The sequence below is a fragment of the Coptis chinensis genome, chromosome 7 (genome assembly GCF_015680905.1).
Source record: "Coptis chinensis isolate HL-2020 chromosome 7, ASM1568090v1, whole genome shotgun sequence".
Taxonomy (NCBI): Eukaryota; Viridiplantae; Streptophyta; class Magnoliopsida; order Ranunculales; family Ranunculaceae; genus Coptis; species Coptis chinensis.
The window spans coordinates 96,800,428-96,824,843 of NC_141462.1; the positions used below are offsets into that span (position 1 = coordinate 96,800,428).

A 24,416-nucleotide genomic window follows, 5' to 3' on the forward strand; every position below is an offset into this window, starting at 1 on the left:
AGTGGAGAAGTTGCGGCTAAGTTATGTTTTTGTTTTGTTTTTTGAAGTAAAAAACTATAAAATGAATGAACGGTCGAGATCTAATCAAATGGATAGTGAGAGAAGTACATATTTTCGAATAAATTGGCAATAGTATCGGAAATTTTGGATCGGCTCTATATCAGAACTTTCGGATCGGATCGGTTTTTAAAGTTATATCCGAATCCGATCCATTTTTTTTTGAAATTTTCGGAAATCGAAAAATCGGAAAATCGGCCTATGAAAACCACACCCATAACCAAACCAATTTCGGGTCGGATTTCGGAAAATTTGGAAATTCGACAAAAAGAGACACCCCTCGATAAAACATATTTATATACCAAAATATGAAATTGTAATATAAGTGTGCCACTTAGATATTGAATGAAAAACAATTAAATGACTTGAGCTATGTACAAGAAACGATGCTACATACAGTGGCGGAGCCAGAAATTTGAGTGAGGGTGAGCCACCCAAACAACCAAACATACAAAAAATAATAATAATAACTAATTTCTTTTAACTAATCATTCAAACTTAACCCAACCACAAAACAAATATATTTCAAACATCAAATATCTTATAAAACGATACAATAGGAACATTAGATCAAGAGTCTCTAAAATGCAATATCCATAGAAGAGGGCAAAAGCCGGTAGAAAGCATTAAACAACTAGACAACGTGGAATATTGAAGTGAACGGGTAAATGCCAACGCTAAGGTATGCAGCCCTCTGCAAAAACTTGAGACGGAGACTGGCAAATATAACATTGTTGCAAGAGTAAAAGATCTCAATAGGAGCATTTTAACATTTTTAAATCCACCACTGAACAAATATACAATGAAAGCTGTAACGCCCGTATTTTTTAATACGTATTTTTCTATTTATTAATTAATTAAATTATTTATTTTAAAAATTCGTCGGATTGGACTCGGGATACGTGGGCCTAGTTTTGGGCCCGAGTCTGTGTTGGGCTTGGGTTTCGGACCCAAGTATATAAACACATTGTTTTGGAAAATAGGGTTCATGGAGAATAAAATATATTAAAAATGGAGGCAGCTTGTTTACTTGAGCATTGGAGCACGACGATTCGGGCTGGGAGGATTCGTCGAGCTGTTACGTCAGGTGAGTAGAGTTTATCTCTCACCACTACCTAAACGATAATTTTTGTCTGTTTAGAATTTACAAATTTCATAAACTATGATTTTCGCATGTCTATTATTTACGGATTTACTATCGAGTGTTTCCGACCAGTTTTTATCATTTATGTGGTTCGGTCGATATGTTTTAGTTTTTTTTTAACTATCAACGCTTTGTGGAGCAAAGCTTCGAGGAGCGTCAATGGCGGCTCCTCTGTCCGTATGCGTGACTGTTAAACTGTGATGGGTTGTGGATGTATGTTGAACCGCGGTAGTGGGGAGTTTGGGCGCCGCTTGAAACTTCAAAAGCCTTGGCGAGAATGGCGGCGTGGGCCGAACCGGTGGTGGGGCTGTTTTTTTGGTTTGATTGGTTGGTTGTTGAGGTATGATTGAAGTAGCTAGGGTATTGTGTCATTGCGTAATTTGTCGAATGGGGATGACAAAGCTTGAGAAGGCTTTTAATGGCGCCGAACGCCATTCTTGGATAATCGAGGGTGTGGGTTTTGATTTGTGATTCTCGGTTTGAACCGTTTTTGGTGTTTGTGGGTTGTTGATGTATGGTAGAAGGTTGGAATTTGTGTGGGGCAGTCGATTGGAGCTTGGAACAAGCTTTAATGGTGGCCGAAACGATTTCCAAATCTAGTTTTGGTGATGTTGGGATTTAAGAATTTGAGGTTTTAGTTTTTATTAAAGTTGTAGGGGTTTTTATAGGGATTAAAATCGGTGGGTTTGTGTAGGGTGGTGTGTGGAGGTTGTGGTGGTCGGTTTTGGTGGCTGTTGGTGGAGGGAGAAGATGAACAGTAATTTCGGTGTGGGCTTAGGCCTAATTGGTTGGGCCAAACCCCTTATTGTTAGCTTGGGCCGAAATCTTTTAGTTTTGTTTGGGCCCGATTTTAATTAAGTTGTTGGACCAGTTCTAATATTAGTCTATGGGCCCGTTTCATTTGTTTTGTTGGGCCGGTTTCAAATCAGATTTTCGGGCCGAACTCAGTTGTGTTTTGGGCCAGTTAAGTCTAAAGTTTTTGGGCCAGTTTCTAATATTGCTTGGGACCAATCCATTGGACTTAAAATAGATCTAATTGGGTCTTTAAATGTTTAGATTTTCGGGTTCTAAGGTTTGGGCTTGGCCAGTTGGGTCCGAACCATTACCTTGGTCATGAGTCCATGAGCCATACATCTTTGATCTTAGCCATGAACCATGGCTATGACCCTAAACCATCGAACACCTTTAAACACCTTGAACCATGACATGTTGACTTTTTGATTTTGACCATGATATGTTGACTTTGACTTTTGATGTGTTGACCATTGACGGTTGACTTTGACTGTTGACCATTGACGGTTGACTTTGACCTTTGACCGTTGACTATAAAATGTTGACTTTTCTAATTTTTCACATATTTGATTATATGGACTAATATAGTAATAAAATATTGTCGAACATTATATAACGTTGTTTGTCATTATCTAATTATGATTTGACGTGAGTAGTGTGTAAAACATATATATATAGGGCTTTGATTGTGGATTGTAGACTGTATAATTGTGCTACATTTTATGTTGTAAATGGTATGGACAAATTAAATGTGGAAATGCTGTGGAAGCTGATATAAATCTAGTTGTCATTATCTAATTAAGATTTGACGTGAGTAGTGTGTAAAACATATATATGTTGGGATATATATATTAAATGGAATAGTTTTAGAGACATAAATGTATAAATACTCCATTATTATATATGTGAGATGCTACTATGAGGTAGCATAGTATTGGTGAATATTTGCCCACGGGAGTGTGGTGTAGTGCAATAATATATTGACACGTGAAAGTATGAAAATAGTTATGAGATATATTGAGATATTTCTATATATTGTGGCTTAGTGCAATAAGGCAATTGACCTGCACGTGATATAGTGGATTTATTATGAGTCATTAATGTATGATACTTGAATAAATTACGTAACGAAAATCCTATAACCTAGCTACCACAACTCATGTGATTGGCCCTTTTTTTTCAGTTAATCAATGGCCTTCGAGGTCCCTTCTGGCGTTTCAAGAAAATTTGAATAGCCCTCCCCGGCGAAACCGAAATAGTGGTTTGATTATTCCGTTCGCAAAATAGAACGATGATGCTAATATTTTATGCCGAATAGTGGCATTACTTACATAATTGCTTCCGTGTGAGGATTTACGGTGTCGCGGCATCCCGCCGTGGGTGGTTACGCACGGAGTTGTTCATTATGTAAGGGGAGGCATATGGATGTACATGTTAAGTTGGGTAGCGATTGTGGTAGCCCGGAAAAAACTAGGTAAGACATAGATCTGACGTGATTTTAGGGACACACAAAGAAAGTCTAAACTAATATAATTATGGTAATATGTTGGTAAATAATATATCTCTAGATAGATGATTGTATATGTTTGGCTGGTTAGTAGTTTAGTTATAACCTAAGGCGCCTCGTGGAGGAACTAAATGCCTTATTTATGATGCGTATAGTTTGTTGTGTGGTTAGTGGGAAATTAAGGCGCCTCAGTGGAGGAACTACCTGCCTAGATTATTGTACTTAAGGATGTTGTATTAGTCGTTGAAAGTTAAGGCGCCTCGGTGGAGGAACTAACTGCCGTATGGATTGTGTATATATATGTATATTATATGTTGTATTTTAGGACTACTCACACCAGCATTGTTTATAATGTTGACCGATTTTGCATGTTTGCTTATCGGGTGTGTTCATTCAATGAACATAGTTGATAAGTTTTGATAAGTGTTGAAGAAGGTTATAACACGTGTGGGTTTGCGTTAGCATTGCATTTCTAATGTATTTTGTTTTCCCTTAAGGTGATATAGATTTTCCTAGACAATGTATTTGTACTTTCATTTGTAATTTTAAATAAGGAGTTATTGAAAAGATTTGTAACCTAATCTTATTTGTAAATTTTTGTAATGAAGAGGACATTTGTTTAATTGAAATTTTATTGGTTTTAATTATCCACATATTTAAAACTTTTTATGGGTTTTGGAAGTTGAGAGAGTCGTCACCCTAGATCGAAGAGTCGGGAACAAATAATGTTTTTCCAATTCGCCGAAATTTTGTGACAAAAGCACTAGTAGAACAAGATCACTTGCAAATTTCTTTCTTCTTGAATACCTACATAAACTACCAAACGTCCCATTAACCAAGATCACATACGAGTTTACTTCACTAACGAAAGTAACGAGTCCATTTCCACAACCTTTTAATCAAAAGTTATCATATCCGCATATAAGGACCTATTTACAAATTATTTTCCAACACCCTAGCATGGGTTGGAACACCTTCAATCTTCATAAAAAATATCAATACGGGATCTTGCATCTGCCATAAAAACTCATCCCTAAGTCCCTAACACAATCTCTATTGACTAAAAAAAGTAAAATCCACCATTTAATTAAACTCACCTAGGTCTCAGTCGGCAGTTGCAATAATGACAACCATAGTTAACACTAAAACACATTGACTCCCCTAAAAAAACTCTTAAATACAACAAAAAATATACCTAATTAACTAGAATAGACAACCAACAAATTGCCTTTACAATTGTAAACCTAAGTATTTAGTGAATTCACAACAAGAAAATAAGTAAGAGTTGCCATTAAATAATATGGTCTAGAAATCAGTACAAAAAGATAAAAAAGAAAACAATAAATTAAACAATGTGAGTCTTACCTAGTTACTCCACAAGAAGTCAAGAAGAGTAGAAACCTTTTAGTAGAAAAATAATGAGGGAGTTAGGGAGGAGAAGTGGAGTAAGTAAGGGGTTTCTTTTGTTTGGGTTTCTAGCGTTTTTTTTTTTTTTTTTTTTTTTTGTTTTTTTTTTTTTTTTTTTTTTGGTTCTACTGATACCATATATTTTTTATTTTCGGAAAGTTGAGGGTGAGCCGTGTGCACCCCCTTACCCCCTTCTCCGCCAGCTTTGCTACATACACCTAGTGGTTGGAACTAGGACTTTCCTGGTTGGCATTTTGTTGGGCATTGAAGAGTGCATCAAGATTTAGAAATGTAATGAGCCTTTATGGCCCATTAAGAAAAATGTAAGATTATGTTAAGTAAATAAATTATAATAATACACTATACTATGTTTAGTGTGTGCTAAACAATAGAAGTTTAAATAAATTATTTCATACTTAGACTTTCGGACTTTCAGAGGGAGATGTTGTATATCTTTTTCACCACATTGTATGTAGCCACAAATCTAGCGAGATTTTTTCCTCGAACGATATATGTTTTTGTTAGTATATATTATCCACAAATGTTTTTGTAGTAATATCATATTTGATTTATTAATTTTTCTTCCCCACCAAAATCGCTCCTAACCTTTTATGCGGAGATCTATTGTATGAATAGACTATAAAGTAGACCCGTGCATACGCACCGACTCTTTTAAAAACTTGCTTAACAATCGTAACAAATAATGATTTTTGTTTTCATCGCTAATTCGTTTTAATTTTCTAACAAATTGTTTTAATTAAGTTTTAAAAGCTCGTTTTTTAATTAGGGGAGAGATCCCGTTTTAATTTAAAAGTGTGATTATCGTTTTTAATAGGAGAATGATTCTCATCTTAATTAGAAATGCTAGATTTTTCTTTTTCAATAGGAGAAAATTTTCTATTATAATAAGAAAATTATTTCCATTTAAATTAGAAGTGCTAGAAAATTATTTTGTTGGGCATTGAAGAGTGCATCAAGATTTAGAAATGTAATGAGCATTTATGGCCCATTAAGAAAAATGTAATATTATTTTGAGTAAATAAATCTATATCTATATCTATATGTATATCTTAATATTAAAGCTCCCACAAGAGGTATTTTTCGAGCTCTATTAAAATTCCACATCATCTCCTATTAAAACGAGAATTTATCTCATATTTGAAAAATGGGAATTCCTAATTAAAATGGGAATCCTTCTCCTATTAAAACAAAATATCTTTTCCAATTGAAAAAACGGATTTTTAAGACTTAATTAAAACTTAATTTAAAACAATTTATTAAAAAATTAAAACGGGTTATCTACTAAAATGGTAGTCAACCAGTTATAAAAAAAATATAAATGTTTTCAAAAGAGCCGGTGCGTATGCACAGGCCTACAAGCTAGTCTTAATATTAAAGCTCCCACAAAGAGTATTTTTCGAGCTCTATTAAAATTCCACGTCATCTCCTATTAAAACAGGAATTTCTCTCCTATAAAAACTGTAATTTCTCTCCTATTTGAAAAACGGGTATCCTTTTTTACAAAGGGAATTCCTCTCCTATTATAACGGGAATTTCTCTCATATTAAAACAATTTCTAACACTTCGAATTAAAGCGGGAATCATTATCCTATTAAAACGAGAATTCATCCCCTATTGAAAAGGGAAAATCTAGCATATTTAATTAAAACGAAAAATATTCTCCTATTAAAACATGATCTCTCTCCCAATTGAAAAAAACAGGTTTTTTAAACTTAATTAAAACTTTATTTAATGATTTTTGGGTAAATGATTTTCGAGCTCTATTAAAATTCCACATCATCTCTTATTAAAATCGGAATTTCTCTCCTATTTGAAAAACGGAAATCTTTTTTTACAATGGGAATTCATCTCCTATTATAACGTGAATTATTATCTTATTAAAACAAATTATAACACTTCTAATTAAAGTAGTAATCATTCTCCTATTAAAATGAGAATTCATCTCTATTGAAAATGAAGGAAAAATCTATTAAAACGGGAATCATTCTCCTATTAAAATAGAATCTCTCTCCCAATTGAAAAAACGGGGTTTTAAAACTTAATTTAAAACAATTTGTTAGAAAATTAAAACGGGTTAGCGACTAAAATGGTAGTCTTAATTTTCTAAACAAAATCTAAATGTTTTCAAAATAGTCGGTGCGTATGCACGGGCCTACAAAGCAGTCTTAATATTAAAGCTCCCATAAGGGGTATTTTTTGAGCTCTATTAAAATTCTACGTCATCTCCTATTAAAACGGAATTTTTTTATCCTATTTGAAAAACGATATATATATTTACAACAGAAGTTTATTTCCTATTATAACGGGAATTCCTGTCCTATTAAAATAAATTCTAACACTTCTAATTAAAGCGATAATCATTCTCCTATTAAAATGAGAATTCCTCCCCTATTGAAAAGAGAAAATCTAGCATATCTAATTAAAACGGAAATTATTCTTCTATTAAAACATGATATCTCTCCCAACTAAAAAAACAGGTTTTTAAAATTTAATTAAAACTTTATTTAAAACAATTTATTATAAAATTAAAACGGGTTAGCGACTAAAACGGTAGTCTCAATTTTCTAAAAAAAATCTAAATGTTTTCAAAAAAGCCGGTGCGTATGCACTAGGGGTGGGCAATGGGCCGGGTCGGGCTAGCCCGGCCCTAAATATTTAAAAGCCCTTTAGATATTAAGGTCGAGTCGGCCCGGCCCTAAAGTCATCATAGGGTCGGGTCGGATCGGGTCGGGTCACAAATCTAAATCTCAAGCCCTGACCCTACCCTAAGCCCTCTTTAAAGGCTTTAGGGCCGGGTTTTAGGGTCGAGCCTATATATTTTATTCGTTTTACAAATGCCATTTTTCAGACAAAGATTGTTTTTTTTGGTTTCTGTGTTACAAATGTCTGCTCTGTATTTCGCTTTAATGGTGTGGACGGAAACCTTTAGTTCTAGACTTGGTTTGGATGCGAATAAAAATATAATTTATAAGAAGTAAGTGGAAAAATAAATTGAGAATAATAAGTTTTAGACTTTGATTTGATAATCAAAGGAATAAAGTCTTATTTTTTTATTAGGCTAGTGCTCATTGTTTTTCATGGCTGCTAGATAGGTTGACAAGTTTTTGTTATATAAGACAAGTTATTGGAAGTACCCTTGGGTGTAAGTGATAAATTACAAAGGACAATGTTATTTTAATTTACAATATTTAACAAATAGTTGGACAATTATGGTACGTTTATTTATAGTGAAAATGTAAAACTATAACTAGGACTTGGTTAGGGCTGAATTAAGGTCGGGCCTATGTTTCAAACCTTAGCCTCTAGCCCCGCCCTCTAAACTCGTGGAGGGCTTTAGTTGTGAGGGCTTTATAGGGGCTTTAGGGTCGGCCGGGTCGTATCGGTTAGGTCGTTAGGGCCAAATTCTCACCCCTAGTATGCACGGGCCTACAAGCTAGTCTTAATATTAAAGCTCCCACAAGGGTATTGTAACGCCCGTATTTAAAATAAGTAATTATTTATTAATTAATTAATTAAATTATTTATTTAAAAGTCGCTAGATTGGATTTGGGATATGTGGGCCTGATTTCAGGGCCCGAGTCTATATTGGGCTTGAGTTTCAAACCCAAGTATATAATCATATTGTTCTAGAGAATATGGTTTTTAGAGAATAAAATATAATTAAAATGGAGGCGGCTTGTTTGCTCGAAATAGTTGAAATAAATGACGATTCGGACGATGAGGGATTCGTCGAGTTGAGTTTTAATACAGGTGAGTAGTTAGTTTTTCTACTTCACCGATATACAGAAACAGTTTTATTGTTCATTCTTCTTCGTCATGTCTCGTTATTAGTAAACTAGTTAAATATCGGTATATTGTTTTGAGTTATTATTTGAACTGTTGCAGCTTATTGGGTCGCTGGCTCGAAAAACGCCAATGGCGCGTCCGAGTCCAACAAAAAGAAATCGCCAAGATTTCTATTTGAACCTTTATTATTATGTTATATTGTGTTTGGTGTGTGGTTGGTTTCGATTGGTGGTCGCGATTTGGAGGAAGCGGTACGCACCTAAATCAGTTGATTGTTTTGGTGGGTGATGTGGGTTTAGAATCGGTTGTGAGGAGTCGCTTCAAGCTCGACGGTCGTCCAATGGCGCCGCCGGGTCCGCTTTTATTTTGAACTATGGTGGTTGTAGTGATGTTTAATTGGTTGGTTTGAGTTTGGGTATTGAGGTTGGAATGAGGGGTCCGAATGGGTGCCGGAAAGAGTTCAAGAAGCTCGAAGCTCCATTAATGGCGGCACCCCCAGACGTCCTCCAATAAATTAATTCTAACTGTTTTTTGTTGATTTTGTTGGTTGATTGATAATGGGTTGAAGGGGGGTGTGTTTGAGTGGGTGAGGGCGGTCGAATAGGAGTTGTTGGAAGCTTCGAGAGGCGTTAATGGCGGTGGGAATTTATCTAGATCTAGTTTGGAGGTAGGAGATGGAGTTAATAAATCGAGTTGGGGCTTTAATTAAAGTTTAAGGGGGTTTTATGGGGATTAAAACCGGGGTTAAGGGGGAGGACGCAGTGGTGGCCGAATTCAATCCGTGGGTGGTAGTGGGGGTGAAGGAGAAGACAACTTGATGGTGTGGTCGGGCTTGGGCTTGGGCCAAAGCCAATGGGTTTTGTTTTGCTGGGCCTTAGTTGGTTTTGTTTGGGCCAAAAATCTATTTTAGTTTTGGGCCAGTTTTGATATTAGTTGTTGGGCCGGATCAGTGTAATTAAGTTTTGGACCAGTTTTAGTTTTAAGTTCTATGGGCCAGTTTCATTTGTTTTGTTTGGGCCCGGTTTTGTTTTAGTTTTCGGGCCAATTTCTAATATTGTTTGGGGCCAGTCTATAGGACTTAATAGAGATCCAAATGGGTCTTTCAACAGTTTAGACTTTTGGGTTATAAGGTTTGGGTTTGGGCTTGGCTAGTGGGTTCGAACCATGACCTTAACCATGAGCCCATGAGTCATGCACCTTTGACCTTAGCCATGAACCATGGCCATGACCATGAACCTGTTGAACATGGAAATGACAGTTTGACTTTGACTTTGACAATGACGTGTTGACTTTGACCGTTGACCGTTGACTGTTGACTTTTTCCAAACTATTATAGATTGAATTTTATGGACCAATCCGACGATAGGATGTTGGTGACACTTGTATAAACTTGTTTGTCAGTATCTTATATAGATTTGACGTTGAGGTTGTGTATTTTTGACACGTGACGAGATAGAAACTTTAGGAGATATAATATTCCTAAAACGCTATAAAAATGTTATGCGATATGTTTGAAGTAATTGTGACATTATATAACATCTTGGGATATATATATATTAAATGCAATAGTTTTGGAGAAATAAATGTATAAACACTCCATTATTTTATCTGTGAGATGCTAGTAGAGTATTTGTGGATATTTCCCACGGAATTGTGGCGTAGTGCAAAAATATATTGGCACGTGAAAGAATAAAAGTTGTTATGAGATGTATTGAGATAATTCTAAATATATTTGGCTTAGTGCAATATTTGACATGCACGTGATATAGTGAAATGATTATGAGATATTTATGTATGACACCTGAATAAATTACGTAACGAAAATCCTATAACCTAGCTACCACAACTCAGAGGATTTGGCCCTTGTGATGGGCGTATGTGATATGATTGGCCCTTGTATAGGGTGTATATATAAGATGTTGATTGACCCATGTGTTGAGCAATCGTAGCCGAATGGTGGTTTAATTATTCCGTTCGCAAAATTAGAACGAGACACGCGATATTTTATGCCGAATAGTGGCAGTAGTTACATAATGACTTTCATGTGAGGGTTACCTGGTGTGCGGCATCCCGCTCAGGGTAGTTACGCACGGAGTGGTTCATTATGTAAGGGGAGGCATGTGGATGTATATGTTCGGCGTTGGGAAGCGATTGTGGTAGACATGGAAACTAGGTAAGACATAGATACGACGTGATTTTAGGGACACACAAAGAAAGCCTTAATTAATATAATCTTGGTAATATGTTGGTTAATGATATATCTTTAGACAGATGATTGTATATGGTTTTCCATAAGGGTGGGTCAAACTAATTACTTGTGCGCAGACGCGACCCCTCAGAATTGAGCATGAAAATGCGGTAAGTATAGAATATGTTTGGTCAGTTTATTAGTTTAGTTAGAACCTAAAACTACGTGGAGGAACTAAATGCCTTTGTATTATTGTCGGAAAAGCTAAAAATTCAAATAAGAACTACCGCCGCCTTAATTATGGTACTTAAAGATGTTGTATTATTCGTTGGATGTTAAAAGGCTTCTGTGGAGGAACTAACTCGCCTTATTTAGTGTGTAAATATATATATAAATATATATTATATTTTAGAGTCTTCACACCAGCATTTTTATAATGTCACCCGATTTGCATGTTTGCTTATCGGGTATGTTCATTAAATGAACATAGTTGATAAGTCTTGATAGGTTTCATATTGAAGAAGGTTGGTTGCTGCTTGTGGTTTGCATTAGCGTCGCATTCAGGATATGTTTTGTTTTTCCTTAAGGTGTAATAGATTTTTAGTTGAGACAAATGTTGTTTTATATTTTCAGTTGTATTTAAATGAAGAGTTATTGAAAAGAGATTTGTAACCTAATCTTATTTGTAAATTTTTGTAATGAAGATGACTTTGGTTTAAGTTTAAAATTTTTATTGGTTTTTAATTATCCGCATATTTAAACTGTTTATAGGTTTTTGGGAGTTGAGAGTGCGTCACACCTCGAAGATCGAGTCGGGAACAAATATTGTTTTTCCAAATTCTGTCGAAATTCGGGGTGTGACAGGTATGTTTCGAGCTATATTAAAATTCCACGTCATCTCCTATTAAAACGGAAATTTCTCTCCTATTAAAATGGAAAAACGGGAATCCTTTTTTACAACGGGAATTCATAATTTATCTCATATTAAAACAAATTCTAACACTTATAATTAAAGAGGAAATCTAGCATATTTAATTAAAACGGAAACTATTCTCCTATTAAAACATGATCTCTATCCCACTTGAAAAAACCGGTTTTTCAAACTTCATTTAAAATAATTTGTTAAAAAATTAAAACGGGTTAGCGACTAAAACTGTAGTATCAATTTTCTATTTTTTTTTAATGTTTTCAAAAAAGTCGGTGCGTATGCACGGACCTACAAGCTAGTCTTAATATTAAAGCTCCCACAAAGGGCATTTTTCGAGCTCTATTAAAATTCCACATCATCTTCTATTAAAACAAAAATTTCTCTCCTATTTGAAAAAAGGGAATTTATCTTCTATTTATAACGAGAATTCTTCTCCTATTAAAACAAATCCTAGCAATTTTAATTAAAGCGGAAATCCTTCTCCTATTAAAATGATAATTCCTTCCCTATTGAAAATTAAGCGAAAATCTAGTGTATCTAATTAAAATTGAAATATTTATCCTATTAAAATATAATCTCTCTCCCAATTGAAAAAATGGGTTTCTAAAACTTAATTTAAAACAATTTGTTATAAAATTAAAACGGTAGTCCCAATTTTCTAAAAAAAATATAAATGTTTTCAAAAGAGCCGGTGCATATGCACGGGCCTACAAGGGGTATTTTTCGAGCTCTATTAAAATTCCACCTCATCTCCTATTAAAACATAAATCTCCCGAGAGTGGAGTTTGGTAAAAAAGAAGTTTGGTTGTTGGTCTTGTGACGTTGAATTTAGACATTGGAAGTAGAACTGAAATTAGGAGGGAACATCGTTTTAGGATTTTATGTTTGTTTCTTGCAAATCTGGTTTGAAGTTACATTTTCTGGATTCTGCAAGATGAATCCCTCCATGCAGAGTTGTCTTTTACTAGTGCGTTTGAAATGAATTAGTGTGATAATTTTAACATTCTCCCCTTTATTTGTAAACAATAGAAGTTTAAATAAACTATTTTATCCTTAGACTTTCGGATCGAGGGAGATGATGTACGTATATCTTTTTCACCACATTGTATGTAGCCACAAATCTAGCGAGATTTTGTCCTCGAACGATATATGTTTTTGTTAGTATATATTATCCACAAATGTTTTTGTAGTAATATCATATTTGATTTATTAATTTTTCTTTCCCACCAAAATCGCTCCTAACCTTTTATGCGGGGATCTATTATATGAATAGACTAGAAAGTAGACCTGTGCATACGCACCGACTCTTTTTAAAACTTGCTCAACAATCGTAACAAATCATGATTATTGTTTTCGTCATTAATCCATTTTAATTTTATAACAAATTGTTTTAATTAAGTTTTAAAAACTCATTTTTTAATTAGGGGAGGGATCCCGTTTTAATTTAAAAGTGTGTTTCTCATTTTTAATAGGATAATGATTCTCATCTTAATTAGAAGTGCTATTTTTTTTCTTTCAATACCTGAGAAATTTCTATTATAATAGAAAAATTATTCCCATTTAAATTAGAAGTACTAGAATTTACTTTTTTAATAAAAGATAAATTCCTGTTTTAATAGGAGTTGATGATGTGATAATATTACCATAAAGATTAGTGTTGGAAGTTGATAACATAGATTTAAACATTTATATATACTTATTAATAGATTATTTGAAAGTAGTAATCTTAATCTTACTTTCCTCGTAACAATTTGTTTAATAATAATAATAATAAACAATCTGAAGATGGGCCGATCCCCAACTAAAAGCCCAATCCTCTGAAGGTCTATTTAATATAAATTCCAAATCTCGGTATATATTTATTAATTCTCTGGCATCGTTTTTAATATTGATTTTGAATATCGGTTTGTATAATAAATGGAGGAGGAGAAGAAGAAAAAGAAGAACAAGAAAAAGAAAAACAAACAACCCCCACCCCACCCAGATTCTAAATCTACCAATGGAGATGCAACACTCTCTTCTGTCGATCACTCTGACGGAATGGTACATTTTTCATGTTTTTTTTTTTTTTTTTTTTTTTTTACTTTTATATACTAACTATTTTTCCCTTTTAATTGCCAGGCCAGCTTAGCTAATAGAATCAAACAATTAGAGAATGACAAGGAGTTTTCGGTCTTAGAAGAGGTAATCATGTTTTTTTTTTTTTTTTTTAATATTAACTGTGTTTATTTCAATTTCTTTAAGGTTTCAAATCATGTTGGATTTGACAGAATGTATTGAAGGAAACAATTGCTAAAATGACTATATATCAAATGGAAGTACAGGCTCAGGTATGGCTCATTGCCTCCACTGGAGGGACTTTATCTAGAAACATTAAATACCTTTTTTATATAGCATTGTGTAAGCTGTTTGTAATCCTAGGTTTAAAGGTGAGAAAAGACCATGTTAAACCACTAAGGAATACAACAAAAACTTCCACTGACCTGAATATCAAAAAACTTAAATACCTCTTTATAATAGAGGACGTTGCGTACAAGCAACTAGGTGTAAAGAAATGACTCCCCCTCCTCCAAACCTAGGACCTCCTGATACAACCACGAGGGCCTTAACCAGATGAGCTACTGGAGACTTACAATACACACAGGCTTCGGTGGATATCATTTTAAAAGTTTGCTGGTGAGAATAGAACTTAATATGAGGTGATTCAAGGGCTTTGGCTGTCCTAGTAGGTGGTTCACCACAAAATCTCCAGAGAAGCTGCAAGTACCCTCAAATTTGTAGCTTCTAATTTGTTTGCATTTACGGTTTTCTTACCATCACTTTAAAAGTATACCGTGAAATTGTCAATGCCTCTGAAACGGGTATTGAAAACAAAGCTTGGCAGGTGAAGGTGTTGCAAGAATCCAGGGACAGTCTTCTACAAGAGAACCAACAGTTAATGGAGACCATATCGTATCTGCAATCACAGGTTCAACATCTTGAAGATAAATGCTCTTTATCTGCGCCCTCAACTACAAAAACTGTAAGTGTTCCTCTTTTCAAGTTTCCGTGGGTGCCATCACTGGTCATTTTATGTTATTCTACTGCTGTAGAGAAGACTCTTATTCTCTAGTCTCATCTTAGCTGTGTTCCTGCAAAATCTATATTTGGTACCGTAGCATGTGATGGCTAGTTGGTGGCATTTGTCTGCTGGCCTCTGTAGAAGATTTCTTGTTCAAAGAGGAATTTTGACTAAATCTAATCTGATTGGTGACCTTTTCGGTTATTTCATCCAAATAAACTTTGTTTATAGAGTCTTTTGAGTTTGAGATGTCGTGGTGGATTCTCTGAGTAGGTCATCTGTTCTTACGTATGTGTACACCGTCTGGTTCTACTCTGTTTCCCGACTGTCATTTGATTGATTTATTTATTTATCTAGTTATTTTCTACTTTTATTTATTAACTTTTTCAAGTTTTTTTTGGTGAAAAAGCTACAGGTAGGGGGGTCCCAGCCTGTATTACTTGTAGAAACCATTGCAATACTCCCAAATATAGTTCATGATGTGGCTGTGAGGGAGTGAGCCTGACAGCCTAACTAAAGGCTTTACAATACCAAGTGACTAGTGCCACCCTAGACCCTAATAGGTGATTAGAATTACAAGGAATTACAACTGCTACATCAATACTAGCAACGACACAACAAGAGAAGAACACCTTCAAATGTTATCTTAAAGTTAGAATTGAAGTTGATAATATATTGGGGAACGGAGGGGTGCTTAACTGATTAAAGGGGGGGGGGGGGTTGCCAATCAACAAGAAAAACAAAAGGAAAAGATGCCCTTGTGAGTATTAGGCTGCATTTGTTTTAACTTTTGCATTTAAAATCACTCTTGGAAATGTTCAAATATTTTTGTTATAATTCAGGAAAAGGATATGAGGATGCAACCGCTGTTTCTTAAAATTCAGGCACTCTTTTGGTTTTTAGGTAGCTAATGCTTACTTCTACACAAGCATTATGCGGTTGTAGAAGCTTGTCTGAACTGAGATGGCGCTAAAATGCTACTAGTGAAACAACTTTTGTTTCCAATCTAATTTCTTCTAAAATGGGAAGAGTCAAGAAGGAAGCTAGGAATTTATCATTGCATTGGAGGGGTTGACTATGGAAAGAAACATAATAATTACAGTATTTCTATCCACATATTCTGTTCTGGACATATATTGGTGCGTTACATGGTAATAGATTGTTGAAGGTGTTAAGGGACAACTGGTCATACCTTGGGGGTTATGCCCAACGTCATTGAATGGCTTTCCACGTTTATTTGGGGAACGGAGGGGGTGCTTAACTGATTAGGGGAATTAGGAAACATTGCTTCAATTGCCACTTTTACTTGTGTGTGTTGGGGGGGGGGGGGGGTGTTAAGGCAGATTATTTTGCCAATCAACAAGAAAAACAAAGGGAAAGATGCCCCTGTGAGTATTAGGCTGCATTTGTTTTAACTTTTGCATTTAAAATCACACTTCAAATCTTTTTGTTATAATTCAGGAAAAGGATAAGGATGCAACTGCTCAGATCGAACCAGCAAGCATACTAGTGGAGAAGCTGATTACAGAAAATGCAGAGCTTGTTCAAAAGGTAAGACCACCTTGTGACGCAACCATTTGAATAGCATACATAGTCTATCTGCATGTGTTGATTTTTAAATTCTTAAACTGATCTTTTGCTATCGATGGGTATGTGCTGTTTAGTTTAGGTGTTCCATTAGGAGACATAAGTAAATAACTGATATTAATATGTTATGGTCATCAATGCAAATGTACGAGTCAGTGATGCAACCAGTCGAATAATATACGTAGTCTATCTGCAATTCTGCATATGTTGATTTTTGAATTCTTAGATGGTCTGATTTGCCATCGATGGGTACGTGCTGTTTAGTTTAGGTGTTCTATTAGGAGACATGAGTAGATAACTGATATTAATATTTTATGGTCATCAATGCAAATATCTAAGTCAGTGGATTATCCATGTAAGCTAGTGAGACTTAATTCAACTATGCTCAGATTTTTTTTTTTTTTATCGGTAAAATGTAATGTGTATATATATATAATCATAAAGTCAAAGTTCGTAGGATGAGATATCCCACTCAGATACAACAAAGGAAAAGACAGATACAAAATCGATACTAGAAAAAAGAAACTATGACTATTAGAGAAAACTAAAACAAAGGGATGCAGTCATCCATGGCCGAGCAAGGAATCCCATCTGAACATAAGGTCCTCGAACGATGTATATGTCCACTCTTCCCAGAACTTCGACCAGAGAAAGACGAATCCCTTGATTTCTACAATCACCTGTGCCCTAGTCATCACACATCCATCAAAGTGTCTCCTGTTCCTTTCCAGCCACAAAGCCACATGATAGCAAAAGGTAAGATGCTCAGAAAATTGGGAACCATTACTCTGCGATTCTGTGCTTTATACATTTGCTTGTGTTGCCTAGTAGATCAGGTTCTTAATCCCAATAATGTTGATAAAGATCACGTTCTTTATATTGATGATCATGCTTGTTTGCAGTTTTATGATCAGGTCTTCCCATACATTTGAATAGACCTAGTTAGCAGACCTCCAAAAGCTAGTGGTTCTTCTAAGTCCCAATGAGTTCATGGAAGCTCTTGCTTGCTTTTTCCCACTGTGCATGTTAGATACTTAATGAAGTATCAGTTGGATCCAAAAAGCATATGCTAGCTAGAACAAGTGGTTTGTCTAAGCCTCTAATTTGTCGATGAGTAGTGTGGACTAAAATGTTTGAACTTTATATAAGTTTAGGCATGAAGGATTTTGCTTATACAATCCAGTTTGAATATATGTCACGTGTGCCTAGGTGAATGAATTGTGCATTAAGTTTAATCAGCAATGTATAACTGCTGGCCGTGTTTCAATGAAGGGATTGGACCCAGAGGTACAAGAAACTGCTATTGTAGATAATGGTATTCCTGAGTTTTGTGAAATGTCAAAATTGGAAGAAATGGTGGATTTTCCAGCCAGTATTCAGATGAAAGAGAAGGGCATAGCAGTTGATCATGCAGACTCAGCTCCTAAAAAGTTCGAAGAAATTAACACAGAAGATTATCAGGAAGCAGGTGAAACTGAAGAGATTGTGCAGATTCCTCTGAATGAGAATGAAATCCGGGAGGTGGAGGTACAAGATGCAAATGAGGTTGATGTTCCAATTACAGATGCTCCGTTGACTGGGGCTCCTTTCCGTTTGATATCCTTCTTTGCTAGATATGTGAGTGGTGCTGATTTGGTAAAAAATAGCAATTCAAGTTCTGGAAAATAGCTGTTAATTTTTTGGGCGTGAAATTAGAATTATCTATTTATGATCTCATGTTTCTTTTGTTAAAAAGTTCACTTTGGTTACCTGCCCAAATGGGCTCCTCGTTGAGGTGGGAGGTAGAAACAATGTGATGTGTTTTCATATAAATACGATTTGATAAAGTTAGATAATCTAATTAGATATTTGCTGTTAATTGAGTTTATCTTTTCTTCACTCTTCTGCCAAAGGAAAAGGCAAAAAGAAAATCCAATCTTGTTTTTATCTGAAACTTAATTCAGTTTGGTCCAGAATCCAGATATCCTACATTGAATAGGATAATCTTAATTCGACTGTCATTGTTATACAGGATCGGCTTGTTTATAAATCTTCGGCCGAAAGCCCTATCCTTTAAACTTTAACTTGGAACATCTCGGAACATAGGGTCTTGCACTCTTGCCAGATGATATACTGGTCTCGCCTAATGAATTTTTGCTTCTATTCTGCACTGTATTTCCGGGAATTCATACACAGTTATCGAAGTTCTGCAGTGGCTCATCATCAGACGTGAGTCTAAGTTCAGGGTCATGGGATCAATTCTAACAAGTCTACGGATGACAATTGTCACCGTCGGCTGGCTGTCCTCGTGAAGATAAAAATACATACTCATTGATTCGCAAAATCAACAGATTATTTGTAACAAAATCATCCACCAATCAACCATGGGCAAAGAATGGTTGTTACAACAAATTTTGAAGGGAAAACCTTGCCAAACACAAATGGCAAGGTTCATAATTACAAATTTTGATGCTGAACCTCCAAAGAAAGAACATGACACACAGCACAGTTCATAATTAAAAAAATGGCACTATTCAGATATCTATTCATATTTTGCTTCACAGATTTTGATATTGCCACTATGAATTCCTAATAATCACAACTGTAATCAGATATGAGACAACAAACAAATTTCAAGATCATGGGGTTTGCATAGTCGAATCCTTGGACTTGTTCTCCTCAGAGGAAGGTCGGTTCTCCGAGTCGGATTGCCGAACTTCCTCAATCATTTTAACAACTTCATCCATCTTAGGTCGCATGTCTGGCACTTTCACAACACAGGCCATGGCAATTTGCAGCATCTGAACCATTTCTTCTTCAATATTTTGAAACTTCATCAGCTCGACATCAAAAACCTCTGCAGTCCACTCTTCCCTGACAACTGACTGGACCCACCGTGGGAGATCGGCTATGTCATCACGCCCTGGTGACTGCAGCGGGGCCTTGCCAGTCAGCATCTCAAGAAGTAGAACTCCAAAGCTATAAACGTCAGATTTTTGCGTTGGTTTGCGGGTTTCAATCACTTCTGGGGCACGATATCCTGCACTTCTAGATGGTGTGGCAGGGAAGTTCATAAGTGGAGTCAGACCGAAATCTGATACACAGCCATCAAGCTCTTGGTTCAACAGGACGTTGGAGGACTTTATGTTTCCATGGCTGAATTTGCCACCACCGGTGGAGTGAATGTGAGCAATGCCCCTTGCAGTTCCAAGAGAGATCTTCACCCTAGAGTCCCAGTCTAGTGGAGTTCTTCCAGTACCCCTGCTTCCTGTTATGGAGTTGGTAACTGAGAGATCAGAGTAAGGCTAAAAACTATATTGCTTGGATATTAAGATAAGAAATGCCTGACAGTGGTTATGATACAATAAGGTGATAGGGCAGAGAGCCAGAGAGGCATATGGGAAGATAGATACACATGTGATGCACTCTACAGCATGAAGACTCTACAAGTTGATACTACACTGTGATAACGTGGATAGTTATCATTAAAATTCAATTAGGATCAGCCAAGTTTTCTTAGGATGAAGACTAGATAGAGTATCTTCCTGATAGGGTCCCATGCATGCTGATTCCTTTTATAGGATCATGCATCATACCCTTATTCTGGTATTCAAGTTCGTCCAACTTTTGGTGCTTCTAGGACAATGCGTCTGTATCTTGTGAGTGCCACATGAAACACTAAAGCTGATTACATTATTTATGCAGTTGGTACTTAATAGGTGGTAAGTAGCTTAGCTCATAGGCAGACTTGGATACGTTCATAAACTAAGTTAAGAACGGGCAGGGGTCTGCCTTGATTTTAATTTAGGAATATATTATAAGATGTAAGCTTCATGCTCTGATTTTAATCATACATATAGCTGTCTGCCTTAACCCCTAACTGATTCAAAAAAGAAGAAGTTAATAGTTAATAATAGGTAGTACTTACCATGCAAAAGCGCGGACAAGCTGCCAGCTGCAACATAGTCATAGACAAGGAGCTTCTCATCCTTGGAGTAGTAGTAAGCACGAAGAGGAACAACATTCGGGTGCTGTCCAACCCTCCCCACTGTTTCCATCTGCTGCTCAAACTCCCTCTTTCCCACCACAACTTCTTTCAACCTCTTGACCACCACTGTTGTCCCCTCCTCCAACGCAGCCTTATATGCTGTCCCATAACTCCCTTTACCCAAGACTTCGGCTGAAGCCCTCAATAGGTCCTCAAGGTCAAAGTTGAAGGAACAACCTTCAAAGAAAACCAACTTATTTTTCTCAGCTTCCTGAGCTCCACTCCCAAACTCTTCTTTAGGTGTTTCGTGCCTTCCACCACCAGTTCCCTTCCCTTTCAACACATGTCCGCCTTCTCTATCTCTCTTCTTTAAACAAAAGACTAAAATGACCAGTGCTAGGAGAAGCAGCAAGGCAGACCCTCCAGCTGCAATAGCAATAATAGCCCTAGTTCCAATTTTCTTCTTAGAACCATTCCGATGTTTCTGAGGAACTAATGGTAGTGGAGGGAAGGAAGGAGCAGAAGGAGAAGGTGAAGGAGAGATTGGAAAGCATGGCCGCAGAGGTGGTCCACACAAATGAGAGTTCCCTTCAAAAGAAGAATTGGGGAATTTTTCTAGTGATGATGGAATTGAACCGTTTAAGTCATTGTTACTTAAATTTAAATGTTTGAGCCTTGGAAGGTTGAGATCAGGAATGTGGCCACTCAGGTTGTTGCTCTGGAGGCTCAAACCAGTGAGTTTTGTCAGGTTCTGAAATGTAGGAGGAATATTTCCTGTGAAGGAGTTGAAGGAGAGATCGAGGACCTTTAGTATAGGTGGGAGAGAAGGGATATTACCAGCGAAGTTGTTATTTTGGAGGAAAATATACTGAAGTGAAGGAAGGGAAGTGATGTCAGATGGGAGACTTCCAGTGAGGCGGTTGGATCGGAGGCTCAAGGTTTGGAGAGCGCCGAGTTTCCCAAGAGTGTTGGCTGGAATCTGCCCATAGAGTCCAACACCAGGGAGTCGGAGGGCAAGCACATGGGCGCCATCTGGGGTGCAAGTTATGCCAACCCAAGAGGAGCAGATAGGGGTAGCATTAGTCCAATTGAGTTTCCGGCCATGGGGGACAGAAGCCGAGAAGTTAAGGAGAGCTTGCTTTTCAGAGACCAGGCTAGCAATGGCTACTGGTAAGAATAATATGGTGAAAAGGAAAGAAAGAGAAGTAAAATAGTGGGAATTGAGTCTCAATAAGTGTTTCATCGATAGTTGTCCAGTAACCCATGCATGAGAGGGACTGTGGGTGTGAGTGAGTTGTTTTGGGAATTCCTGTTCTTCTCCTGATTTACTCACAAGAGCAACGGAATAATGTCAGCTGACTAAAAAGAAGCAAGTATTGGTTAAATGACAGAAATTAGGTGCAACCATCCTATATTTGCAGTTGAGCATGAACTATAACAATTCCCACATGGATTAAAATTATTTAGTAAGCTTCTCCATACAGCAAGGTAAAATGGAGGTAATAATATATCAATATATCTTTGTTTTATGCAATACTTAAAAACTGTAGAACCTCATCACAAATAAATCATATAAATATACCATTTTTATAGATATCCATCTGCTCTGCATAAAAAGTCCGGAGAGTTTACTTATAATAGAGCAGAAGAACTCCATGAAAAGACCATTCTCTAATCCCTTAATATATTTTGAACACTTCACTGATCTAACCTTCTTTTGCTGAGATATCCTAGAAACCACACTCGAAAAGTTAACAGACTCTAATCCCAAAAGTAATGCATTTGTCCAAAAAGCCAGAAAAAGCTCACTACTAGTAAAGCAAAACCTTCTTTATTTGCCCTTTATTTTTCAAAGAAGAGTAAAAAAGAAGTCCACGCCCAAAAGAGTATTCTATGTAAGATGCTCAGCAATGCAACGGGCACCTGTGTGGTAAGTGTCTATCAAACTTAGCAACTAGTATATTAAAATGTATAACGAAGATCTAAGAACAACAACCAATTTGAACCCAATGGAGTAAAATAATTAAGGACAAAAAGAAATTATAAAACTATAGGTACAAAATATGGCAAATTCTAATTGCCACAAAAGAAATGAAAGAGAACTGACCAGGGACGACACTGATGTGGTTTTCCTCAAAATCCATCAAATGAAGGAAGCTGCATTACAGCTGAAATGCACACAAATCTGTATTTGAAACAGCTGGTTCTAATTCAGAACTAAAGAAAAAAGACAGGGTCTTGAAAAAACACTCTAGTCTAGTCTAACCAGATCCAATAAAAAAGAGTTGAAGATCTGTCTGTTGAGCACCAGCACCACCGCCACTCTGCTCATCAATTGTATATATATCAATAATATATAAAAGCTCCGGATCTAGCATTAAAGCTATTAAAACGTGTGCAAAACCTGAAACAATAACTCATGGTATGAGATAATGAGAGGCAGAGTCATGCAGGAAATGTGAATGCATGTGTGAAAAAAACATGGCATTAATTCAACTCGAATGAAGCAGGCAACAACCCCCAGCCTTAAAATTAGTATAAACTCCATAACAATAACAGTGGGCTTGATTTATGAGCATGCATGGAGATAATAATGTGCTAAAATTACAAGAGACCTTAGAATTTAAGACAAGTATATATGATGAACTAAAAAGAGTACAAACCTTGAATCTAATATATTTAGTATAGCAGTCAGTGAGCTGAAACCCATAATGACAACACATCATTTATTTGTGTTCAAAGTATGAATTTGATTAGAGCTGAAAATGAAGTATGGAGCGTTAGTTATTTTAGTTTGTTTGTTGATGAAGCTTATTGGGTATCCAGCATTAAATGAGCTTTGGGCAGTTGAGCTGGAATAATCTCTTAAGCTTTACTGTACTGATGAGTCAGGGAGTGTGGAGGAAAGTCAGAACTTTTTAAATTAAAGATGCTCCTCCCACTAATTAAAACTTTTTAAATTATATTAAATTAAATCAGAAAAATAAAGGTAAGACTAAAGTTTTTGGCAAATGATAAGAAGAGATCATTCTCTCTAAATTTAGTGCGCATTTCATATCGGCCGTTGGATGATATAATCATATGGTTTGGTTTGGTGTGGTTTGTCAATTGTGGGCCATGCAATAATCTTGATCTCAAGAAAAAATTTCTCCATCCAACGGCTATTTGCCTTGATTTCTCTAAAATTTAGAGAAAATAATCTCACCATATCACAACTCAAAGTTTTTTTTGTTAATTTAATTATACAAAAAGTCATAAAGGTTAAAGCTTGTTGTGCTCGTTGAAGAGCCCAAAGACATTCGTACTTATTAGTAACAAAATGTCAGTGGGCAATGTTAAGTACAAAACTACAGTACATCCTATATATCAGTGGTTGACAACTTGCTATAAGTTAAATTAGCAGTTGAGGGAGAAGGTTTTAGGCTCCCATCGAATCAATGTAAATGCTGTTATGCTAGGCTGCTAGCAACAGTGGAAAGTTCTTACACATCCCAACGAAGATTTCAGTTTACCTAATAAATACCCCTACACAACTTGAAAGCCTGCCCTAAACAACCTGAAAATACAGAATTTTCATTTGTGAGTTGCTGGAATTTTCCAAATTTAACTTGAAACTGTTGACTTTGCTGCTGGCTAGTACGATGGTTTAGGATGGTATGTCACAGCTTTTCTAAGCTTTGTATAGTGTGTAATTTTAATATTTTATACACATTTCGCCAGGTCAAGTAAGACTCAAATTATGCGGTTTAAGATACAAAGACTGTGACACATTGAGTCGTGCATGGTTTTCTAATACAGCCATACAATACAACACAAAACAATTGTCCTTGCACATGGCTCTTTAATTTTGGTAGAGAATATCAATAGATCCATACAAGATTACAAGTATACAACACAACAAATAATCTACAATTGTCTCTGGCAAATGGCTATTTTTTTTTTTTTTTGCTGTATATCATTCTCTGATTTCT

At 36.0% G+C, this 24,416-nt stretch overlaps 2 protein-coding genes across 6 annotated transcripts; one reads left to right on the forward strand and one right to left on the reverse strand.

Moving 5' to 3' along the window:
- The first annotated feature begins 13,699 nt into the window (after positions 1-13,699).
- LOC147490356 (Mitochondrial ATP synthase D chain-related protein) lies at positions 13,700-18,336 on the forward strand. Its single transcript, XM_086571406.1, has 6 exons — positions 13,700-13,873; positions 13,952-14,014; positions 14,101-14,160; positions 14,715-14,852; positions 16,353-16,442; positions 17,751-18,336. Exons 1-6 carry the CDS (start codon positions 13,748-13,750, stop codon positions 18,144-18,146), a joined length of 873 nt encoding a protein of 290 aa, XP_086427532.1. The 5' UTR covers positions 13,700-13,747; the 3' UTR covers positions 18,147-18,336.
- A 456-nt stretch (positions 18,337-18,792) lies between these two features.
- Positions 18,793-23,342, reverse strand: LOC147490357 (putative inactive receptor kinase At5g58300). Of its 5 annotated transcripts, none has more exons than XM_086571578.1 (5): positions 23,109-23,342; positions 22,712-22,849; positions 22,553-22,613; positions 20,386-21,765; positions 18,793-19,725 (listed from the first exon to the last, which is right to left on the reverse strand). In XM_086571578.1, exons 3-5 carry the CDS (start codon positions 22,587-22,589, stop codon positions 19,097-19,099), a joined length of 2,046 nt encoding a protein of 681 aa, XP_086427704.1. In that variant the 5' UTR covers positions 22,590-22,613; positions 22,712-22,849; positions 23,109-23,342; the 3' UTR covers positions 18,793-19,096. The 5 variants fall into 5 exon arrangements, with proteins under 5 accessions (XP_086427704.1, XP_086427705.1, XP_086427706.1 ...); XM_086571579.1 differs by having other exon boundaries at positions 22,553-22,630; positions 22,712-22,769; positions 23,109-23,300; XM_086571580.1 differs by having other exon boundaries at positions 22,712-22,769; positions 23,109-23,249.
- Between the last annotated feature and the right edge of the window lie 1,074 nt (positions 23,343-24,416).

Coding starts and splice junctions, on each gene's coding strand:
- LOC147490356 (XM_086571406.1), top strand. CDS start 13,748: ATGGAGGAGGAGAAGAAGAAAAAGAAGAACAAGAAAAAGAAAAACAAA. Junction 13,874..13,951: donor TCGATCACTCTGACGGAATG/GTACATTTTTCA, acceptor TTTAATTGCCAG/GCCAGCTTAGCTAATAGAAT. Junction 14,853..16,352: donor CGCCCTCAACTACAAAAACT/GTAAGTGTTCCT, acceptor GTTATAATTCAG/GAAAAGGATAAGGATGCAAC.
- LOC147490357 (XM_086571578.1), bottom strand. CDS start 22,589: ATGGATTTTGAGGAAAACCACATCAGTGTCGTCCCTG. Junction 21,766..22,552: donor CCACATCAGTGTCGTCCCTG/GTCAGTTCTCTT, acceptor TGAGTAAATCAG/GAGAAGAACAGGAATTCCCA. Junction 19,726..20,385: donor CTTGTCCGCGCTTTTGCATG/GTAAGTACTACC, acceptor ACTCCATAACAG/GAAGCAGGGGTACTGGAAGA.